The sequence below is a fragment of the Lycorma delicatula genome, chromosome 11, assembly GCF_047948215.1.
Source record: "Lycorma delicatula isolate Av1 chromosome 11, ASM4794821v1, whole genome shotgun sequence".
NCBI lineage: Eukaryota > Metazoa > Arthropoda > Insecta > Hemiptera > Fulgoridae > Lycorma > Lycorma delicatula.
This window is the reverse complement of record NC_134465.1, coordinates 71,533,138-71,557,840: the sequence shown is the minus strand read 5'-3', so window position 1 is coordinate 71,557,840 and position 24,703 is coordinate 71,533,138. Positions and strand designations below refer to the sequence as shown.

Here is a 24,703-nt window from a genome sequence, read left to right as displayed (position 1 = left end):
CTAATTCTTTTTTAATTTAATTAAACTTTACGTTTATGCGAAATGCTCACAAGGGAAATTTAAAACTTACGTCCTACTAATTGTAAAGTAATTTTTGTATAACTAATGGTAAGCCAGCCCCCGTGGCGCGAGTGGTAGCGTCTCGGCCTTTCATCCGGAGGTACCGGGTTCGAATCCCGGACAGAAATGGCATTTTCACACACGCTAAAAATCATTCATCTCATCCTCTGAAGCATGCCTAACGGTGGACCCAGAGTTAAAAAAAAAGAATTATAAAGTAATTGGATTTTTCTTTCTTTCCTCTTCTGGTCTGCCAATTTACATACCAACGGTCAATAAGCTATTCAATTGTATTTTTATTTTTTTGAAAAATTTTTTTAAGCTAAAAATGGTATTTACAAAAAATTATTTTAAAATAATTGCAATATTAATTGCTGTAGAGAGGAAAGAGATATAAACTTGATATAAATTGTATGATATAAATTTTCTAAAACCCCTGTTGTTCATAAGACAATGTTCTTACGAGTCACCTTTTCTTCCTAAATCATCTGTTCTGGTATAAAATATTAAATAATTTACTTATTTACAGATATTACTTTTCCCACGACTTAATAATGGTTATATTTTATATAACGTATTTTTCAGTTTATCAAAATAAATATACCAGGGTGTTTTTTTATTATTTATAAACGGATTTGCCTGACTGGAATGGAAAAACCACCGTTTTTCACTACTGGAAAACTGTTGGTCCAACAGTGCCTAAATTGGATTTAAGAATAAAATTATTAGTTATAACACAATAAATAAGTACACTTTTATATTTTTTTTTCATTTCTTGTGAGATAAATAAAAAACCAACCAAATTTTCTTTAGTTTTTCTAATTACCAGGTCAACAAAAATTAAAGAATTTGAAAGTTGTTTCTAATTTTATAACTAATTTTTATGTTATTTTTTGTGCCAATTTCAAGTACGGCCACCGTGTTTTTTTAACATGTAAGACTTTTCACAATACTAAAAAAAAGAAAATGGAAAAATATCATATTGTATATAATCCCTCGTGGAAAACCTTTCTTTATAAAAAAAGTAATATTACTTGAAAAAATAATTTTTAAACATTTTTTATCTCTACGAAGATTTGTACTGCTTTTTATTTTCCTTTCAACGCTTCTCAGGCCACATTTTCTGTTGGTTCATCTCTATGGATGCACCAACAGTATTCTGCAATCATGTTCACATCCCATCTTCTATGATATCTGCGTTTCATTTTCTTTATATTTTGGTAAAATCTTTCATCGAGTTCTTCACTTGCAGCACCAAAATTTTCGGGAATATAACCAATATGAGAATGCAGAAAATGAACCTTTAAGCTCATAGATCAATCCACGTCTTGGAATTTCAATGGATGTTATTCCAACATAGAAATTTCTTTAGGTTTTTTTGAATGCTTTCCGTGTTTCTTTTTCAATGTCCTACATTTATGTTTGAAATACTTGCATCTTTAAAAGGTTTACGAATACCTGGACCAGTGAAAATGTCTTGTTTCACTTTAGCTTCTGACAGTTGTGGAACCTTGTGACATATGTATTTAAAAAACTTTCCTTCTTTAGATAGAGCCTTTACAAATTATTTCATCAATCCCAGTTTGATGTGAAGTGGAAGTAGGAGGATTTTCCATGGATCAATCAAATTTTTCCGTATTACATTTTTGCTCCTAGGTTCTAATAATACCATACGTGGCTATTCTTTTCTGATCCAATGTTCTTTCTTGTCCCATTCATACAAGAAGCAGGGATATTTGGTGTTATCCTCCCTGCTACCCAAAAGCATAGAGATTACTTTTAAGTCACCATATATTATCCATTCATGGTTGCAATATTTCGTTTAGGCAGGACTAATTCTAAATTCTCGTAGCATTTTTTCAGATTGTCCTACCGGCACTGAACCATATTTGTTGCCATTGTGAAGAATAACAGCGTTGAGGTTTCTTTTTGAAGAGTCAATAAACAACCTCCATTAATTCACATCATACTTTATGTTCAAATGTTCCATTACACCAGGAACTTTGTTACAATGAATTAAGCTTCCATCTTCAGAAAAGTATGGAGTAAAGAACTTTTCTCTGTTTCTGTATCACGAGAAAGAAAGAGCCAGTAAGTTTTTTTATTTTAATCTAGATCCTAAAGGTACTGTTGAATTTTTAGGAAGCTTAAATCTCTGACCAAGTCATTCGGTTCATGCTATGAAAAAAGTTGTGGTTTGGAACTACCAGAAATAAAATTATCATCATCATCGTTGTCATCCTCCAACTCTGTTTCAGAGTTGTTCAGTATATCTTCGTTTTTTTCTGGAACTGAAAGTATTGGAACAGGACGTATTGTCGAATAACAATTTGGATATACAATTTCATTCTTATTTTATAAATTGAATCCTTGTACATTACAAGAACAAAAGTAGTAATCATCATTTTGATTTTGTGGTTCCCTCCAGATCATTGGTACTCCAAACGGAAAAGCCTTTTTCTTACATTTTGTCCATTTGCGTAGCTCTTCCACACAAGTAGAACAAACTACATAAGGGGCCCACGTTTTATCTTTGGTGAAAAAGTTTTACCCCAAAATAAGTGTAGTACAATTTTTTAACAAAATCTGTAATATTTCTTTGCTGTTTCTTCACCACAAACTCCCCGCAAATGTAATAGAAGTTATTAGGAGAATTAAGAGAATCCCTTGAAGCCATTTCGAAATATAAAAACACAAGAAGGACAGCACAAATAAAATAACTTCAAAAAATAAAACACTTTAGAAGATTTAGAAAACTATTTAACACTAGTAAAACCTTTCAACACAATGTTCTAATTGCAACTGATTTATTTTTATTTTACCAGAGTGAAGAGGAATAGAAATGAGTGAGACATCTTAGTTAATAGCTTGACAAAAATGACTTATTATTTTAAACTAAAATTATGAACACTACTTGCATTCATTCCATATAACCAAAATAATATTAAGTATCAAAAAAATTAACATAGGCCAAATTTTTTATTTAACGTTTTATAAATAAAATATATTGATTATAAATTTTAGGAATGTAAAAAAAATTGATTTCGTGAAAAAATTAAGTGTGAAGGAATTTTTTTACTATTTTTCCTAAGACCAGGACATAAAAATCTATAATAACCATTTATTAGTTTTCAAATAACTTTTACATTGTTGACCTGTATTATTATTTATATTTTTTAACAAAATTTTTAGCAATGAAATAAACTTTCAATAGATAAAAAAGTAATTGGTGTAACAAAAATTTTGACTAATTCTATATAAGAAACGAGCAATTAAATTTCAAACTTATCGAAAAAAATATAAATTACTAATTGCTTTTGTAATTAAAACCAAATAGCCGTGATATTTACACGGGTTTGGTTAATTTTAAAAACCCATTTAAAAAAAAATTTAAGATTATTTACCTAAAATAAAAATTGTGAATCAATAAAAATCTATTATCGTTAGAGTGGACCGGATTTTTAAAAATTTTAAAACATGAATCTTTTTTTTGTTAAGAAAGAGCGGGTATCAACAGCTACGGTCATTAACTGATTGGAAATTAGTACTATAAGTACGTATTATACATATATACATACGTACCTATGTATGTATTTACATACGTACGTACGTACTTATGTATCTCGCATAACTCATAAACGATTGGCCGTAGGATGTTGAAATTTTGGATTTAGGACTTTTGTAACATCTAGATGTACACCTCCGCTTTTGATTGCTATCAACTGAACCAAAAGTATCCAAAAAAGCCCAAAATCCAAAAAAAATCTAATCAGACTTCATCTTTTTTTTAACTACTTTTTTAATTTAAATATATTGATTTATTAATAATTATTAACCTCTGATTGTAAAAAAAAAAATTACAATGAATAATAATTCAATAATAATAACAATATAAAATATATGAAAAAATATCAGAAGTTATTAACGAAATAAAATTTTATGCACTTTTCTTTTTAAAAATTGTATACATGTAATTTAATGGTGTACAAGTAAGTCACGTGGTATCCGTATCAGATTTGGTGAAACATCTGATTATTGGTTCTTATTTTCATTTTGTTGATGGTTACATCATAATAATTTTAATAACGTAGTATTAGATATAAGTGTTATATTTATTTAGATAGTACTAAAGGGATTTTTACTCTATCCTAATATTTCAGGTAAGGTTGTTAAATTAATAATTGTATAAATATTTGATGTAAATAAAAACTAATATTTCAGCAATTGTGTAACTGTCCACTTTATTAAAAGATTTTTTTTCCTTCGGGAATCACCGTCAGGTATTACTTCAGAGGATGATATGTATGAATGTAAATGAAATATAGTCTTATACAGTCTCAGGTTGACCATTCCTGAGATATGTGGTTAATTGAAATCCAACCACCAAAGAACACCGGTATTCACGATGTAATATTCAAATCCGTATAAAGTAACTAAGATTTAAACTCTCGACTTCGAAATCAGCTGATTTATGATGACAAGTTCACCGCTAGACCAACTCGGTGGGTTAGATATTAGAGCTAGGCAGCATGTAAATTGCAATTTATCGACCTCGAGACACTTAACTTCTATTTCAGGATCTATTCATATTATAGTACATCATGAACACTTCCATTATGAATTTGGGACAGGATTAGTGAATTCGGTATCGCATGAGGATTTTTAAATGAGGTTGAACAACAAATAAAATAAAAACGCATTTTTTTAACGATTTGATTACTTAATATTAAAAAATACAAAAAATTTTTTAACAAGATATTACTTTTTTATGTTAATATATATAAAAAAAAATTTACATTATAAAAATTAAGAACCATTTTTAATGATGACCTTTACTAAAACCGAATTCTTTACTGTCTTTATGACCAGATTTCTTTTTATAATCGCTATAATTATCATGATGAGACTCATGACCGGATGATCCTTTATGACCAGAAGCTCCTTCATCGTGATGTCCTTTGGAAAAATGTCCTTTTTTATCTTTATGACCTTCTTTAAAAGCAGCATCAGAATGACCGCCTTTATGATGACTACCGTGTTTTTTACCGTGTTCTTCATGATTATCCCCGTATTTAGAATTGTGTCCATCCTTATGCGCGTTATCATAAAAGCTATGTTCTTTCTTATATTCATCTTTATGGAAAACGGTGTGATATCCTGTCGTCTTATGTCCTTTTTTATGAGCTTCATGACTAGCGTGTTCCGATCCTTTTTTACCGTGTCCAGAACCGTGTTCCGATCCGTACTTACCGGCAGAAGAATGATGTGCATCTTTGTGTCCAGAACTCGACGAGTAATGACCGGAATTTCCGTCTTTACCGAAATGACCTTTTTTCGCTTTGTCGAAATCGTGATGACCTTTGTAACCTTTATCGCCTTTGCTACCGTGACTCGAGTGTTGACTTGAATGATGCGATGAGCCGCCGCCCTTTTCAAAATGATGAGGTTTGTGTTCGTGATGATGATCGCCGTCGATTTCGTCGTGTTGACTCGATTCGTGGTAACTTATCGGACCGGAATCGTACGAGTGGTATGTCACGTGATTTGTAACCGGCGTGTCGTGGTGGCTTGCGTACGACGATTCGTGATTATAAGAGTCGTGTTGTACCGGAGGTGAGTGTACTTTAAATATCGGTGCTACGTATGCTTTGCTCGGTCCTGGTGCTGCACCTCTTACAAAATTGACTGGTTGTTGTGATCTTGAATATATTGCTGCAGGTACTTCATCGAGAGCTGAAAAATTACAAAAAATTATCTTAGAAAAAAGTAAAGAAAAACAAGTGATTTATATCGGTAAAACATATACTATAAGGAAGTAATAAACAATTGTGAGATACTGTATTTACAAGATTACAAAATCCCAAAAATAACTCTGTAAGTGCATTAGAAAGACGGATTTCCGCTTTTAATTAAGAAAGAAAGGATCTTGGACTGCTGTAATGATTTTTGAAAATAATATTGCTTTCGGTGTTTTTTGTATTTCATGTAATGTAAGTTATCGTGTGTTCTTTTATAATACTGCAAGGTATATTATACTGGTATATTTATGGTATTTCTTCCTCTTCACATAGTTTTTGAACTACGAACTGTGACTATTTGCGAAGAACCCGCTTTGACCCTGTTACTATAATTTGTGTAGTATCGCAAAAATCTGATTTCGGCTATAAACTTGATATGTTGAGACCATTGGGAAGCTATCTCGCTCCTACTGGTGCTCGCATAAATCTAATTTTGGATTTCTAACATGCTACCCTTCAAGTTACAAAATGAAAACCTTGAAAACCTACCCAAAAACCAAGTTTTTTGCCTTTAATTTCAGTTCCTGTGAACCGATTTACTTGAAAATTAATATAGTTCTATTTCTACTAGATTTACATCCTCCTACAAAATCAAATGAAAATAGGTTAAAAATTGCGCCCAATAGTACTATAAAAGTTGAAATTGTATCGAAAAACCTCGTTTTTGACTCTAAATCCGGTTTTATAAACCGATTTATTTGAAAATCAATAGGGATCTATTTCCAATAGGTTTACATTAACCCAACAATTTTCGTTAAAATCGATTAAAATTTACGTCCTGTAGAGAGAAGATAAAATCTTATACATAATATTGCAGAATCGTGTTTTTAGGAAAAAATTTAAATAAAAGTTGCTCCCCCTTCTACACCCCAGTGGAATTTAATTAGTGTTTGAATCTCACAACAACACATTTTCAAATCGCTGGATTGGACGTGATGGACCGATCGCTTGGCCATCTTGATAACCGGATATAACTCCATATGATTTTTTCCTGTGGGGATTTCATCAAGGATAATGTATACAAAATTCGTTTAGCGAATATTCATGATCTTAAGGAGAGGATTTTTAACGCATTCAAACTCATAAATTTGGGTACGTTGCAACGAATATAGCATGAAATTGATTACCGGTTGATTATTTTGCAAATTACTAATGGTACACACATTGAATGTCGTTGATTACTGGAAAAATAAACTTTCAGTGTTAATTTTTCTAAATTCAAACAACCCGTTTTTGTATCTTAATAAATAAATTATTTACTTAATATTAAAGTTATTCAGATAATTATCGGACACCCGGAGATATATATATATATATATCGTAACAACACCGATATAACGTAACGGATTCCTGCCAATTAAGAAGAAAGTAATAGAAAATGTAATAATGAGAGGAATCCAGAAAGGGGCTAATAGAAACCCTTTTAGTAAAGCTAACAAGTCCGTTTAACAATCGTTCTTTGTAATACTGCCGGCTGTTACACCTAAACAGATGTTGTTCCGTGAGAAGAGTTACCTCACGTTTCGAATCTGGTTCTGCAGGTAAAGAGGATAGAAGTATAAATATACTAGGGAAGACCGGTTTTGACAGTCACTCTGCGAGGAGAGTCTGCAAGAGAGTGCTACGATAGAGTCATGCGAGAAAGTTCTAAGCGAGGAATTATTATGCGAGAGTATTCTAGGAGGAGGCCGGTGAAAGAAAGAATTTCTAGTGCTTATGATGCGATTAAGGTAACTCGCAAGTAATTCCAGTGTGAACAGTACATGAAAACAAGAAATGGTTTGGTGAGTTACTGTTAGACTATAAGTGAAAGAGATAATGTACTAAATTTCATCCGCAAATTGTTGGGTAGTTTTATTTGTAAAGGTATTTGCAGAGAAAGAACTTTATACTTGTCTTATCTACCGTACTATTATACAATCGTTGTTAATACAAGACTAGCGGTTAAAAGTGCGAAGACCAGCGGTCATGCTAATGTCTTTTGTCTATGGGACTAAATTCTTGTTTTCAATATTTAACTACCTGTAAATAAATTCTGACGATTACTTTAAATTTTGTTTTATATGTAATCACTAATATAGTTAAAAGAAAAGACAGACTTTTGAATTCCGTCTATACTATACTGAATTTTATACAGAAGGATTTGAAATAATAACAAAATATAATGGTCGTACATATTTAAATTTTGTTTCATCTTTAAAATATAGGTACTAAAATGTAACGCTTTAAATAAATATAACTTAATTCATGTAACATTTTTTTTTTTTAAGAGTATTATATGCTAAGTATATATTTTACTACTGCGACAGACAACTAAATAGATTCAATGTAAAGGAAGAAAGAAAATTGTTATTTTTTAATCTTCTCTCTAATAAAAGAGAATAAAACATAAAAGACCTAGAAAAAAAAATTATCTTTTCAATTCTAACATTATTCGATCACTCGAGTGTCCCTCTTAGAAAATATATATAATTTATAAATATTTAATTGCAACAGAGACGTCGTGTCAGAACAAAAAAATATGAAAATTTTCAGTGAGTAAAGAATTTCTCCTTTTATAAAATTATAACATTATATTTTGTTAATATTTATAAAAATTAATTTATCAAAAACATTTCAAAATGTACGAGATCGAATAAAATAACAAAAAGAACATAGGTAAATGTTTTTATAATTTTTATTGTTAAAAAAAGTAAGTAAACAAACAAGATTAAATAATTGTTAAATTATAAATCGTATACGATAATTAGAGGTAAATAAAAATAAAATTATTTTTATTTTTTTTATTTATGATTTCGCCACAAAATTTTGAAGCTTATATCTGTGATATGGAAATGTAATTTTGTAGCGTATGAAAAATGCTATGCCTGACCGGTATTCGAATATGGAATCTCCGGATGAAAGGCCGAGACGCTAGAATTTAATTTAGACGTCATCCGTATAACTCTGTAGTACATACATTTTAAAAACTTTTCCTTTTTGTATTTAATTTTTTTTTTCATCTGATTAGTATTTTTACGAGGAAATATTATGTTTCTTTGTGTATGAACTTTATCAATTTTCTTGGAATGGAATTGTTTGTTTCAAACAAATTAGTGATAATGGATAAAATAAGATTTCAAGAAAAAAATAGATAGAAATAGTATTAAAAATATTTTTAAAAACTTGCTTCATACTTTTTAGTCATACTTTAATCAAATTATTATCATACATTGCATGAGTTTAATTAGTAGCTTAATTTGGATTTGAAAAGATAACATCGTATATTGAAATTTCTAATATATTTATGTATTGTGTTACACTCCCTTAATTTATATTACGGGGGGAATGTTTGCAAAAGAAATGGTGGAATATTGTATTGTTACCCGACCTTAGTAACTGAGCAAATGATATGAATGTCAAAAAGTATGTTAAATTAAGGATGCAAGTTTTTAAGACAAACATGAAAAAAGAAACATTGTGAGTTAAAGAAAAGGAGGTAAAAACATTTATAACACGTTGAAAAAATTATTTTAAATTAAAAATTATTTTTATTTTAACTCAATTAGGAAATCGAATAAAAATATACAAAAAGGGAATTTAAAATATTTATGTTTATATATTACAGAGTTGAAAGATGATTATGTATGTAAAACCGTATATTACATTTTGTAAAATTTAACAAAACACTAATTTTAACAGGTTCGATTTTTTATTAAATAATTGCTAAATTATTTACCATAATCTTTATGTGTTATCAGGGACATAACGGTTTGGAGAAAACAATGATAAAAGACAGATGCTGTTGTCGTTCAAACTGGGTAACCAAAATTTTATAACATATAATATTTATCAAATAAAAGAACAAATTAAAAAGAATCTCAGAATATATTTTTGACAAAGTTCCTTGACTTAGTTTTTATGAGTGTATTCCAACTACTAATTATTTTTAAATAATTTAATAAATTATTTTAAAAAATTATAAATTAATTAATAAATTATTTAAACTTTTTTTTTTTATATGCTTTGAGTAATCATAATTGAAACTTAATTAAAAAATTAAATAATTATTAACAAGGAAATCTAAAATAAATAGTTAAAATAGCCGTAAAAGTTATTTAAATAAAAAAGGTAAAGAACCAAAAAGTAGTATAAAAAATTTAAAAAAAACAAACAATTTTAGGCCTCAGATTAATAGTAGAAGGAAGATTAAAGAAAAACAAACCAACATACTTGGCGTTTATAGACCTAGAAAAGGCATTCGATAACGTAGACTCGAATAAAATGTTAAGCATTTAAAAAAAATTAGGGTTCAAATACAGAGATAGAAGAACAATTGCTAACATGTACAGGAACCAAACAGCAACAATAACAATTGAAGAACATAAGAAAGAAGCCCTAATAAGAAAGGGAGTCCGACAAGGATGTTCCCTATCTCCGTTACTTTTTAATCTTTACATGGAACTAGCAGTTAATGATGTTAAAGAACAATTTAGACTCGGAGTAATAGTACAAGGTGAAAAGATAAAGATGCTACGATTTGCTGATGATATAGTAGTAATTCTAGCCGAGAATAAAAAGGATTTAGAAGAAACAATGAACGGCATAGATGAAGTGCTACGCAACAAGTATCGCATGAAAATAAACAAGAACAAAACAAAAGGAAAAGAAATGTAGTAGAAATAATAAAGATGGATCACTGAATGTGAAAACAGGAGGAGAAAAGATTATGGAGGTAGAAGAATTTTGTTATTTGGGAAGTAGAATTACTAAAGATGGACGAAGCAGGAGCAATATAAAATGCCGAATAGTACAAGCTAAACGAGCCTTCAGTAAGAAATATAATTTGTTTACATCAAAAATTAACTTAAATGTCAGAAAAAGATTTTTTGAAAGTGTATGTTTGGAGTGTCGCTTTATATGGAAGTGAAACATGGACGATCGGAGTATCTGAGAAGAAAAGATTAGTAGCTTTTGAAATGCGGTGCTATAGGAGAATGTTAAAAATCAGATGGGTGGATAAAGTGACAAATGAAGAGGTATTGCGGCAAATAGATGAAGAAAGAAGCATTTGGAAGAATATAGTTAAAAGAAGAGACAGACTTACAGGCCACATACTAAGGCATCCTGGAATAGTCGCTTTAATATTGGAAGGACAGGTAGAAGGGAAAAATTGTGTAGGCAGGCCACGTTTGGAATATGTAAAACAAATTGTTACGGATGTAGGATGTAGAGGGTATACTGAAATGAAACGAATAGCACTAGATAGGGAATCTTGGAGAGCTGCCATCAAACCAGTCAAATGACTGAAAACAAAAAAAAAAAAAAAACAAACTGCTATAAAATATTTCAAATTAATAAAAGAATTGAAATTTAAAGAAAAAAAATTAAACAATTATTAAATGTAGATTTACAGCCTTTAAAAAATATAAGCCTAACTCGCCGTCGCAAATCGGCTGTTAGCAACTGATTTTCGAAGTCAAAAGTTCTAAGGTTGAAATCGTAGTAAAAGATTTGAATATTAGACAGTGAATATTGAATATTAGTTCGGTGGTTGGGTTTCAATTAACCACTTATCAGGATCGGTCGGCCTAACTGTACAAGACTACACCTCATTTATATTCTTATATATCATCTTCATCTTATTGTGTCATGGGTTGTTTAATGTTCACAAGTTGAACAGATTGCAACGTACACGTTGGGGAAAAACTTATAAATAAAAAAAAAATAGTTTAAACTTTTATCATTTACTGCTTACATTTCATATAAAATAATTTTAAAAGACAACAAAAACGTTTTTTTTTTAAATATTAAGAATATAACTTAGTATGTATGAAACTTTAAAAATTATTTCCTTCTTTTATCAGAAATCGTTAGGGTTTTCTTGTTTCGTATTAAATATTATATAAATTAATTATTATAAATTATTGAAATTCTACTTCAAAAAGACCTCTCGAAACAAGTTAACAGCATCTTATGTCTACTGTAGCTGTTAATCATTAACAACAACGCTACCGTTAATTCTCTTTTAGGTTCTTTAAATTTAAAAGAATCTTTGGAATAAGAAATTCTATTATTTTAAAAGCGAGCCTTTGTTTAAATATTTTAATTTATAATTTAAAAACGTAATTACGTTTCATCAAGTTGTTCAACAAAAATTATTTATTTATTCTGTGATAAATATTTGATAGATTAACTTTAATCTACTTTTTCTTTCGTTGTTTGATTTTTTTAAATAAATTTTTTCACCCCATTTGTTTAGAAATTTTTTTTGACATTCAATTTAATGAACACATTAATTTATTGAATAAATCAAAATTTAATTTATTTGTTTAAATATTCGTTAGAAAGTACTTCGATTCAGACACAAGAACTTTGTCATTTTATAAATTTTTTTTACACTTAAAAAAACAGAAAAACTTTAGATCGCATGATTCGATTGTGGGGAGGGGGAGATGAAAATAATTTTCTTTACGTTTTGAGCTATGAGAAGTACGAAAATAGCATTAACTTAGATGTTTCCTTATATATTCTATGTTTAAAATTTTGTGGCTCAAAAATCTCCAAAATTACTCGATAAATTTCATTCAAATTTAGATATGCTATGGTAATGTATTTGAAGTTGTGCGTGTGAAAATTTGATGAAGATTGACTAAGTCGTTTTTTATTTACGCTTAAAGTTGAAAAAATTGAGCGCGGCAAGTTAGAAGCGTGATTCGTTATGATGCTGCAAGTTGGAACGTTGACGTTTCTTTATTTGTAATATCTATTGTTAGCAATATTAAACAAAATTAAAAAAAGAAAATTAAAACTAAATAAATTCACAAAAAGTCAAACTTCTTGCGTAGAATTGCGGTGCAAGAGGTTTTTCAAATTTTAACAAACGTATTTTTAATAAAATATGTTAAAAAATTTTTAAGTCTCTTTCAATCAGTTTAAATTAATATAATTAATATATTATTATAATTGAAAGATCACTTAATTGCTTCCGAGTAATTAAAATGTTTATTCACACACTTAAAGGAAAAAAGTGCAACATATAGGTTTACAGATTAATGAACATAGAAACCAGGTGGAAAGCTAAAGTATAAGTTGTGGGAGGGGGTTTATTCCTTCATTATAGATAATCCATACAATTATAGATAATGACCGATGCATTAGTCCGAAACAACGCGATAGCATCTATTACGTTAATGGACTTCACTCCGTGTTAGGTTAACATTTAGTCTAATCAGTCTAGAGCTGGAGTAAAGGATATATATATATATATATATATATATATATATATATATATATATATGTATTATGTTAGTTAAAATTTGTTTACAAATATTCGCTTTAAACTACGGATCCGTATGACTCCATTGTATTTAATAAATACTAAGAAAGTTTTATATGTAAATTTAATCATAAAACTGCATAATTGAGTCAGCAGAAAAAATTAAACCGTGGTCATGTCGTATTTTACAGCGTTATTTCCCATATAATAATGTTTTGGGTTGCGGATTAATTACTTTCTGTAAAGGTTAAATATCTTTATCATTAAAACTTAAAAAATAGGCTAATTTTTGTTAGATTTACTGTTGGCAGACGGACGAATAATCTTTCGATAACGAACTGTATATACATAACTAATAATGTGCGTCTTAACCAACAAAGTGGCTGTAGGTGACTTGTGACAAGATGTAAATTTCTCTTAAAACCATTTTCAGGAGCCATTTGAAAACTATTTTCTTGAGGATGGTCGTGCCATCGACAATCCTCAAGAAACAAGCATCATATGCCGAGGATACTGAAGGAGATAAAAAGGGAAATAGTCTCCCGTTGCCTTCTTCATTAAGCCAGATATACTGTGTCAACTACATCTACAGATACATATATATATTTTAGATGCATTACAATCTTAAGAAACAATGACAGAGGTAGTATAAAGTAACAAATCAAAATGTTTCTTCTCTCGAGAAACGATGTTAACGATGCACATTGACACTAATACGTAGAAGAAAGCGCGCGATATAAGTATAAAATTAATCTTTATTGTCCGTACATTGTAAAGGATAAGTTTTCTGAAATATATGCAATATATATTTTACGGAAACCTCAAAAAAAACATGTTATATCGATCTGTATGTGAATATGTCTAAAATATTTTTGTTCGGTCTCTTCAACAAACGGCCCCATTGATTTTTATAAAGTTTTAATATAATCATATTTTAACTCAGACTTAAATTAAACGGACAATAAGGTAGCATTTTGATGTTTATTCATTCAATATGTATAACAACAAAAAAGCTATTGCGAAAAAATAAAAACTATAAAATATTTTAAATATTTAATATATTTCAAAGAAGGTTGTAGTTTTGATCATGTTCAAACGGTTACGTAAATTTTTATTTAAGATTATAAGCTTTTGAAATGTAGCGCTACAGGAGAATTTAAAAAATCAGATGGGTGGATAAAGTGACGAATGAAGAGGTATTGCGGTAAACAGATGAATAAAGAAATATTTGGTAAAGTATAGTTAAAGAAGAGACAGACTTATAGGCCACATATTGAGTCATCCTGGAATAGTTTATTAGATATTGGAGGGATAGGTAGACGGGAAAAATTGTGTAAGCAGACAACGTTTGGAATATGTAAAACAAATTGTTAGGGATGTAGGATGTAGGGAGTATACCGAAATGAAACGACAGGCATTAGATAGGGAATCTTAAGTGCAGCATAAAGCCAGTTAAATAAGACAAAAAATAATATTTTATTTACTTGCAGAAGATATAACTGGCAAAAAAAAATATTTTTTCTTATTAATAGGAGACCAGGCAATGATTCGCTAATGCAATATTTGAGTATGTATATAGATTAAATGAACACAATTGAAAGTTTGATAAAACATTAACAAAATGAACATTACGGAACTTCACAATATTTAACATTTCCCTTTCTCTTTCTTACCCTTTCTCCCTTTCCTCTTTCCCATTTTCATTTTTACCATATTACCTTTCCCCTTTTCCCCATATCTTCCTTTCCTCTCCCTTTCCTTCCAAGAATTCTATTTCCCTTGTTTCCCTACCCCCTTCGTCTTCCCTCTTTTCCCCTTTTCTCGTTTTTTCATTTTCTCTTTATTTTCTTTTTACCTTCTTACTTTTTACATTTTTCGATTTTTCCCTTTCTCCCTTTTTCCCTGCGCGTAAATCGGTTCGGTAATTTTTTAGTCTACAGCGGACACTCATAACGGAAACATTGAAATGGAATCGTAAAATATTTAGTATAGCGTCTGTTGCTTTTACGTCCAACATATAGCGCTGTTTTAAAAAAAAAACAACATGTTTTTACCTGTCACAGGTGTGACATCTTAGATATATAAATAATAGGTATAAAAAATACGCTCGTATTCGAATGCAAAAGTGTGTTAAAATTTCAAAGCAATCTGTAAAGAACTTTCGGAGATTTAAGATTTTGAACAAACAAACATTTACATTTAATATAGATTTATTTTTTTTTTTTGCTAGATGAAATTCGGTGTAGAAACTTGAAACTTGGGCGTAGGAATATGAATGTAAGTTTTTTGTAACGTATGAAAAATACCATTCCTGACTGGGATTCATACCCGGGACCTCCAGGTTTTATACGGTTAATAAAATATTTAATCTTGATTTACATTATTAAAAATTCAAATGAATTGAAAAAAAAATGTCTTAGATTTCATAATACTTGTTATCTGATTTAAAATTATCTAGATTCCTTTTAAAGTTTTTATTTAATATTTTTTTACTTGTTACGGCACATTTTAAAGAAAACATAAAGCAAAAATTTAAAGAATTTTTACATGGAACCTTTTTTTATATTTCAAATCCGGCTCTTTTTTAGTTTTTTATTTTTTTATGTAGATATATTATACTAAAAGGTTTCATAATGTCAGAATAATTAAAGCAAACACATTTTTTTTAAATTTCATAGAAAAAATGTTTAAATATTTTAACTTTTCCAGACAATATATAAAAGATGAATACCAAATAAATCAGTTTGTACTTCTGTAAATTACATCATATAGCTGCTACCAGAGATTACAAAATTAAATTATGTATTTAAAAGGATAGAAAACTGAAAAATACTTGCGTTATTTAAATTATTGCAATTATTTCATATAAAAAAACACACTTTATTTAAAAACATATTACTTATTTAGAAACTATTTAAAACTATTATTTTTCTTGTTTTGACCTATGCTAACGACTGAAATAAGAAATAAGAGTTACATACAAAAGGACATTTAATGTGGAAAAAAATATTGATCAATGTTCGATTTCAGTAAGAGAGAAGAAAAGATGATGTTTTTAATAAAATAGAGTGAATCTCCAATATTACTAAACTTTTTAACCCATGTAATCAGGTATAAAAGCTTCCATTAAAACTATTTAGTACCAATTACATTTTAACTTATCTCGTTCACTATTAACTTTAATTACACTACAATGTGTGTTCGTTATCCTTATAAAATGTCATTTCATTTAACTTTATACGGGAGTTAAATAAATATCTAAAAACAACGACCTAATTATTTGTTAATGTTATTTATTCGTTGTTTAATTATTTAATTCGTTTTAATAATTATTCATCTATATCTAACAAATTTTTTCTCAACTGGGAGGGAGATAACTTCCATTTTTTCTCCATCTTTTCCTTGTAGTTTCCAAAATTCCATTCATCTACTAACTTCATCCTTCTTCTTCGATTTCTTTCTCCTTCCACTGATTCTTCTAATGCGGTTATCAAGATTCTATTTCCTTTAACCACATGTTCTAACCAGTTTTCTTTTCTTTTACGTAGTTCTCATATAAATGCTCTTTCTTTTTCAATCCTGTTAATTACTTCCAAATTTCTCACTTTATTCCTACATTTTCTTTTCTCGATATCCACATCTCAAAATTATCTAAACTAAATTAAATTTATTTTTTTGTATATATAAACATAAACATATAAATCAATTTTTTTTTGTCTTCATTCATTTGACTGGTTTAATGCAGCTTTCCAAGCTTCCCTATCTAGTGCTAGTCGTTTCATTTCAGTATACCCTCTACATCCTACATCCCTAACAATTTGTTTTACATATTACAAACGTGGCCTGCCTACACAATTTTTCCCTTCTACCAGTCCTTCCAATATTAAAGCGACTATTCCAGGATGCCTTAGTATGCGGCCTATAAGTCTGCCTCATCTTTCAACTATATTTTTCCAAATGCTTCTTTCTTCATCTATTTGCCGCAATACCTCTTCATTTGTCACTTTATCCATCCATCTGATTTTTAACATTCTCCTGTAGCACCGCATTTCAAAAGCTTCTAATCTTTTCTTCTCAGATACTCCGATCGTCCAAGTTTCACTTCCATATAAAGCGACACTACAAACATACACTTTCAAAAATCTTTTCCTGACATTTAAATTAATTTTTGATGTAAACAATTTATATTTCTTACTGAAGGCTCGTTTACCTTGTGCTATTCGGCATTTTATATCGCTCCTGCTTGTCAATCATTAGTAATTCTACTTGCGAAATAACAAAATTCTTCTTCCTCCATAATCTTTTCTCCTCCTATTTTCACATTCAGCGGTCCATCTTTGTTATTTCTACTACATTTCATTACTTTTGTTTTGTTCTTGTTTATTTTCATGCGATAATTCTTGCGTAGGACTTCATCTATGCCGTTCATTGTTTCTTCTAAATCCTCTTTACACTCGGCTAGAATTACTATATCATCAGCAAATCGTAGCATCTTTATCTTTTCACCTTGTACTGTTACTCCGAATCTAAATTGTTCTTTAACATCATTAACTGCTAGTTCCATGTAAAGATTAAAAAGTAACGGTGACAGGGAACATTCTTGTCGGACTCCCTTTAAATAAATCAATATACTGATAAAGTATTAGCGTATTAATTTTATAATAAATTAGTTTTCGGTGAAATTCCTGACGGATGTTTGTGATTTATAAATATTGAAATTGAAATTTCTTGTAAGAAAAAACAAAAAGTAAATAAAATTTTAATTTTTTTTCTTAAAAAAAAAAAATACAATTTTTAAATAAATTTAAAACTAAGCCGCATATTAAAACTGGTTTACTGGTAAAGTAATACAATGCATACACATAAATAAATATATATATAAACTGAACAAGTATTGCATCACTTTGCCGATTATTCATAATAAAGATTAAAAGAGTTAGAGCTAAAATAAAAAAAAAAGAATATATATTTTTGGTGGTGCCGAATAAATTTTAAGAAAAAACGTCAAAAAATATTCATATATAGATTAAACTTAACAAATTTGCTTAACTGAAATTTTCTCTATATGTAACACCTTTAATAAAGGCTAAAATAAGAAAAAGAACATTTTTAAAAACCTTTTCTGCATTTTAGGTCCGGGATCAATAATTTTTAAAAAATTGTACTTTTTTAATACTAAGTATAGAAAAAAAAATTGAAAAGTATTTAAAATGAAAAGATATAGAGTAAAAGAACAAAATATACATATTCCAGTTTTAAAGGATGGGAGGTGATTTTTTTGTAAAAGGTTTTTTCTGGATTATTTATATATGCACTGTAGGTAAGAAATATTTTAATCAATGTTTCTCTATAACATATATATATATCTAAAACCTTTGAAGAAAGTCGAGATTTGTTTTTTCATGATAAGAGGGTAAAAGAATCTTCACCCCTTAACAAACTTTGAAAAAATTAAAACAATCAATCCTCCACATAATAAAATATTTGAGCTAAATTTGAAGAAAATTGTGTTTGGTCAATCCTTACACATAAGGTGAAAAGCAGTGAGACACATACGTATGCGCATATATATATGCTTTATTGGTCTACATCATTCGTTCTCAAAATGGGCGATAACGCCCCCGTGTGGGTGCTGGAGGCTTTCAGGGGGGGGGGCAGTAGAAGGACCACAGAAAATTGGGGGCGTTTAGGCGGTTTAGGAAGGCGATGGCTGATTACAAAATATGCAAAAATTATGTTTTCCTGATATTTCAAAACTAAAATTAAATACCTACTAAACTAGTATAAAAAAATTAAAGGAGCACCTATACTTTATGATAAAAAATGATTGTATTCACACTACTTTAACTTTGCAACCATGAGGCTTAGAGAGACGAATAAAAAACAACATTAAAGCTTAAATAATCTACTTTTTTACAGTATACTTCAGATTTCAAAAATCATCAAATTAAAAAAAAAAAATTGTGTGAAGAAAAGTTTTAGAAATTTGAAATTTATTCTTCGTGTTTGATCAAGCACATGGGGGAAACAAAATTATTTTCAGTAACTGCATTAAAATCCTTTAAAAGCATAAGACTTCAGCTTTAATTTACTTTTTTTATGTCTTTCTACGATTTTTCTGAACGAAATATTCCACTTCAAAGAGAAAAGGTCACTTTTGTCTTTAATGCTACATATTTCCCGATAATCGACGTATTGATACAAATAAATATGGAAATTAAAGGGTTTAGATCTAGCTTTAATAAAAAATTGTGAGGTTTGTGGTGTAGCGTTACAGTTTTTGGCTTTTGTTAATTTTGTGCCGAGATATTGAAATCTTTAAATAAAGATTGAAACTGCAACGTGTATCATCCGTTTATGTATTAAGTTACACTAATGTAAGTTTAATTTTTCAATTTAAAGCTTTGTTTTAATTATTGTACTGTTATATTGAATACGCTATCACTATTGTTGTTATATAACGATATAGATACAATTGGAATTTTTTTGAAAGCAGTTTTAACAAAAATATTTCCAAATATGATTAAATATGCGTTTTAATTGCTCTTATTTAAAATATAAGTTTCAAGTCAGAAATAGTTTAAAAACAATAGTTTCAATTGCAATTATTATTTTTAACAGATGGTAAGTTTAAAATTTTGGGGGCGCTAAGAAAATTGTTGATTCTTAATGTGGGCGGTGGGAGAAAACGTTTGAGAATCAATTGTCTAAATGGACTAGTTGGGCACTAAAACCTAAAAATTTGCAAAAAACTCGGTACCTCATTTTTCACGTAATCACTATATCTTCTCGTTTAATCTAGCTATATAGTTACATTCGTCGGGAAATATATATATATATATATATATATATATACTTTATATATATATATAAAGTATATTTATATATATATATATTTATATATATATAAAGTATATTTATATTTATATATATATTTATAAAGTATATATATAGTATATAAAGTAACAATTAGTAAGATTTCTTGATAATATTTTACTTTAAAACTAATAATGAGTAAAAAACACAAAGAAATGGATTAATCATTGAGAGAAAAATTAAATATGTAAAGTAAAATATGAGTAATCCAAGGGTTACGAATTGTCATAACCAAGAATGGAATATTGAAATAAAAGATATTATAATATATAATACCCACGTAATATGTAAAATTTTGTTAGATCCCTTAGGAATGACATTCTTAGCATAAAAAGTATTAACGAAATAGAATAGAGATCAGAACGAAATTAAGCCATGAGATTTTCACGTAAAAATAAATGGATGGATTTTATAGAAATGTGATGCATATTCATAGAGAAAATTAACAAATTTTATATGCATATTCTCTTTAGAATTTTAAAACAATTAAAAATTGGAAAAATGAAAAGAAAAGTCGTTTTAGATATTTTTCTTATAATTTTTTTTTTTTTTTTTAAATAAGGTGAGTTGAGTGGTAACTAAATGATATTTTATGATAAAATAAAAAAAGTATCCTTTAAAACGAATGTTATATAGATTAAAAGAGGATTGATAAACTATATTATGATAGAACACTCAAAATATAAAAATTTTATTGCAGAAAGAAATTTAAAAACTCATTTAAAAGACAAAGATTATAATATAAAAAAAAGATTAAGATATATGACGTCCAAAGCATGTACACAACAAACATTCAATTAACGAAGATAAGTAATGCATAAAAATTATTAAAATACTACCTTTTTTCTTAGCATCATAAATATAATGTAAATTTATTATATTTTAGCTATAAATAAGTTTTCCTTTAATTCATGATTTATTGTCAAGAATTTTCACTTTCACTTAACTCCTTATAGTAATCCAGTATCTTATAGGCCTATCGACTACTGCTGATTAGTTCATATCTATTGCACAATAACTTCCTTGTTCACGATCGATTGGTCTAAGCTTAAAAAGAAAATAAAGGAATTCTAATTAAAGACCGTATAATCAATAAATCAGTGACCTAATTTTTAATTAAGTATATTTTTTATAATGTAAAAACCGAAGTTCAGTTTCATTTCAAAAAAACATCTGTGCACATTAAACTTGTTAGAGAACTAGAAACTTGTAAGCCAGCAATCTTAATTTTATTTGTAAATCTTTTAAGTATTGTTACCGAATTACTTTTTTTTATATAATTTTATATATTTTCAAATTTTTCTAGATTGGTATCTACCAATCTATCGTTTCATAAGAAAAAATAGGCTTGTGGTTGATGTAAAACTTGTAAATGACAGGTGTTGTAAGTGACTGAGATTAATTAATCAATAAAAAACGCGGTCTAATCTGCATAATACGAACAAAGTGTATGTGAAAAGTGGGCATATCGTACCTTGAAAAATTATTAAGAATAACAAGAAACCCGTGCCCGGCTTACTAAGTTACGTGAGAAACGAAGGGTTTTTCGGTTGTCTTCTTCACTGAACCAAATAAAGTTTGGACATAAATATGTCAAGCTTATTAAAATTAAGGTGATATTCAGCTTTAAAAGCTGATGAGATATTAAATTTTATTCACCAAACGAACTGATTATAAAATGAACATCATTACTTTCAGAGAAATCAATACTAATCATTGCTATCTGAGATAGTGAACACGCATTACAATCGTAATAGATAGAGAAAACAAGAAATTACCCCTTTCTGTGAGATAGAATAAATTATTAACCTTGTCTACTCATGAGGGGAAATTCGTATTTAGTTATTTATATTGCTTGTCGTACACCAAAAATTAACACGCTAATATTTAAACCTTAATGCTGAACCTATTTAAGCGACGATATTATCAAATGTTTAGATGATAGAGTAATTAGATTTCAATTCGAATTTATGGAAAATTTGTAATAAATAGTTTGCTTATTTTTAAGGTAGATGTGTTGAAATAATATAATAAAGATTGATTGAAATATTTTCTTTTATTGTAGTTGATTTTTTCACAATTTAAATCACAACTAACTGAATTAACACCAAGTATTTAGTACGTGCTTATGTACTTAAGTTTTTCTTTTCCACAACTATATGGTAAAAATAACGGAAATTATTATTTAAAATTGTTAAAAAATGCATCACGGAAATATAGATAAATACATAATGATAAAGAGAGAGAGAGAGAGAGAGAGTGATTGAATGAGGAAGAGAAAATAAGAACCTGGCAAAAGCAAATAAAATGTATAAAGATGTTATTTTTAAATCAAGCTTTTTGTTTGATGTCCCAATTTGTAACTTTCGAACAATGTACCTGAATATTAATCGTACGGTTGGGAACTCGTTTTCTGTTTATTTCAAGAAAAACCAATACAGATATCTATGAACTACAGGGGTACAAAGAAACTTAATTACCTTACTCCTACTGTAATTGTAATAATAAACTGATTTTTTTTTTTTCATTAAAAAAACCAAACAAAAACTAACATTTTGTTAAAACCGTAAATGATGTACATAGTTTACAATTTTTATAATAAATTTTAACAACAAAATTTTAAACTAAAAATAACATTTTTTAAATTTTTTTTTATTATTAAATATGATGTTGACAGCACATGACTTCCTTGTACGCCTATTAAATTAAACAATAACATTTTTTTAAAATGAAAAGTAAGTAAATTTTATTTCATAAATAACTTCTGATAGTTTTTCGTATTTTTATTTTTTTTAGTTGTTATTATTGAATTATTATTTATTGTAAAACTAGTTTTACAATCAGAAGTTAATAACTATTAATAAATAAATATGTTTGAATTTAAAAAAAGTTAAATAAAAAAGGAAAAGTCGGATTCTAACAGATGTGCCTTCCCCTTGTAAGATCTATATATTTCATTAATTAAACTTTTATTTGGCTGTAACTCGAAACCAATGAAAATAAGTACCACTTAAAAGTTAAAAAGTTCTCAATCAGGGCTTATTACTGTAGTTAAGAAAAAATCCAATATCATTTTTTTTTTTTTTGATTTTGGGATGTTTTGGACACTTGGTTCAGTCGATTCCAATCAAAATGAAGGTGCAAAACTAGATGTTACAAAAGTCCTAAATCCAAAATTTCAATACCCTACGGCTAATCGTTTTTGAGTTATGCAATTAACTCAAAACTCGTCAAAATGGATTCAGGGATGATCAAAATAGATATTTCCGTTGAAATCTGAAACCTGAAATTTTTCACGATCACAATATTTCCAACACTTCGGACCGGAAAGTAAAAATTAAATCATTTAAAAAAAATTTCAGTTCATGATTTTCCTTATGTGTACGTTGCAATTTGTTCAACTAGTGAACAACAAGTAACCCCGTCCCCATGGTCCAATTAGATGACGATGACATGCATGTCATGTTAATCAGGTGTAGTTTGCGACTCAGGTCGATCATTCCTGACACGTGTGGTTAATTGAACCCCAACTATCAAAGTACACAGATATCCTCTGTCTATAAATCAAATTCGTATAAAAACAATAGTATTTGAATCTCAAAACCTTCGACTTCGAAAAGGGTGTTGTTAAAAAAAAAAAACAAAAAACAAATACATAAAATTAATATAAATTTAAAAATAATAATAATTATTATTATTTTAAATTATACGTTACTTGAGTACGGTTAGAAATACGTTCCAACACGACGACAAATGGGTTGTACTTCCAAGTCATTGGATTCCATAAAGTGACACAAAGACAAACGAAGAAAATAGAAAAAATATAGAGAAAAATAAAGTTCATTGAATTTACCAAAAAGAAATTGGATTCAAGCCATAAAAAATAAGGGGAAAATATATGGTTAAGAGGTTTTTATACTTTATTTATAAATGGATTCGTAAATAATTTATTACATTTCAGTAATTTATATTACTTCATTTAATATAATTTCTTTTTGAATAATAATATTTATAATAATAATAAAGAAACCAAACATCCTTTGGAACTGCATAAAAATTAATACTTTCTTACTTTTATTAAAATAAATTAAATGTAAATGCAACAAAAAAATTCAATATAAAAAAACGTTTGGATGTAATTTCAGTTAAACTAAAAGATTAAATATCTGGATATTTATAATACATACTGATACGATATCCTGTATATAAAAAAATAAGTAACATAAATTGTGATAAGTAAAGCCAACAGAAAATAAATAAATAAGTGTTGCTTTCAAGAGACAACGCATTACGTGTTTTATGGTATGAAACAAATTTATAGTTTATAAATCATTAATTTTTTAACTTATGATTCGGTAGGGAGTAAGAAAGAAAAGAGATAAGAATAAATAGTGTACCCCATCTTTTTAACGCTATAAATTCAGTGTAGGAAAATATATATGTTCCCTATCAAAAGAAAATATAAAAATGAAATGGAATAAAAAATAATCCGTTTAAATATTCTGAAATTTTTGAAAAGATTATACAATTAAATAGTCATTTATTTTATAAATTACCAAATAATTGTCTAATTTTTCTTAAACATAGATGGTTTTTTTATAAACCTATAATTTTTTTTTAATGCTTTTATTTACAGTCGCATCAAGAATTACAGTCATTAGCGGCTACAGTAACACTGTCATGCAATATTATATAAAACAACAAAAATCAT

General features: G+C 28.2%; 1 protein-coding gene across 1 annotated transcript in view; it reads right to left on the bottom strand.

The window, feature by feature from the left end:
* Nucleotides 1-4,744: 4,744 nt before the first annotated feature.
* LOC142332175 (uncharacterized) overlaps nt 4,745-24,703 on the bottom strand; it is a 34,646-nt gene continuing 14,687 nt past the window's right edge. Inside the window, exon 2 of the mRNA XM_075378454.1 lies at nt 4,745-5,793. Within this exon, the coding sequence (XP_075234569.1) occupies nt 4,880-5,793 (914 nt within the window). The 3' untranslated portion in view covers nt 4,745-4,879. The remainder of the gene's footprint in view (nt 5,794-24,703) is intronic.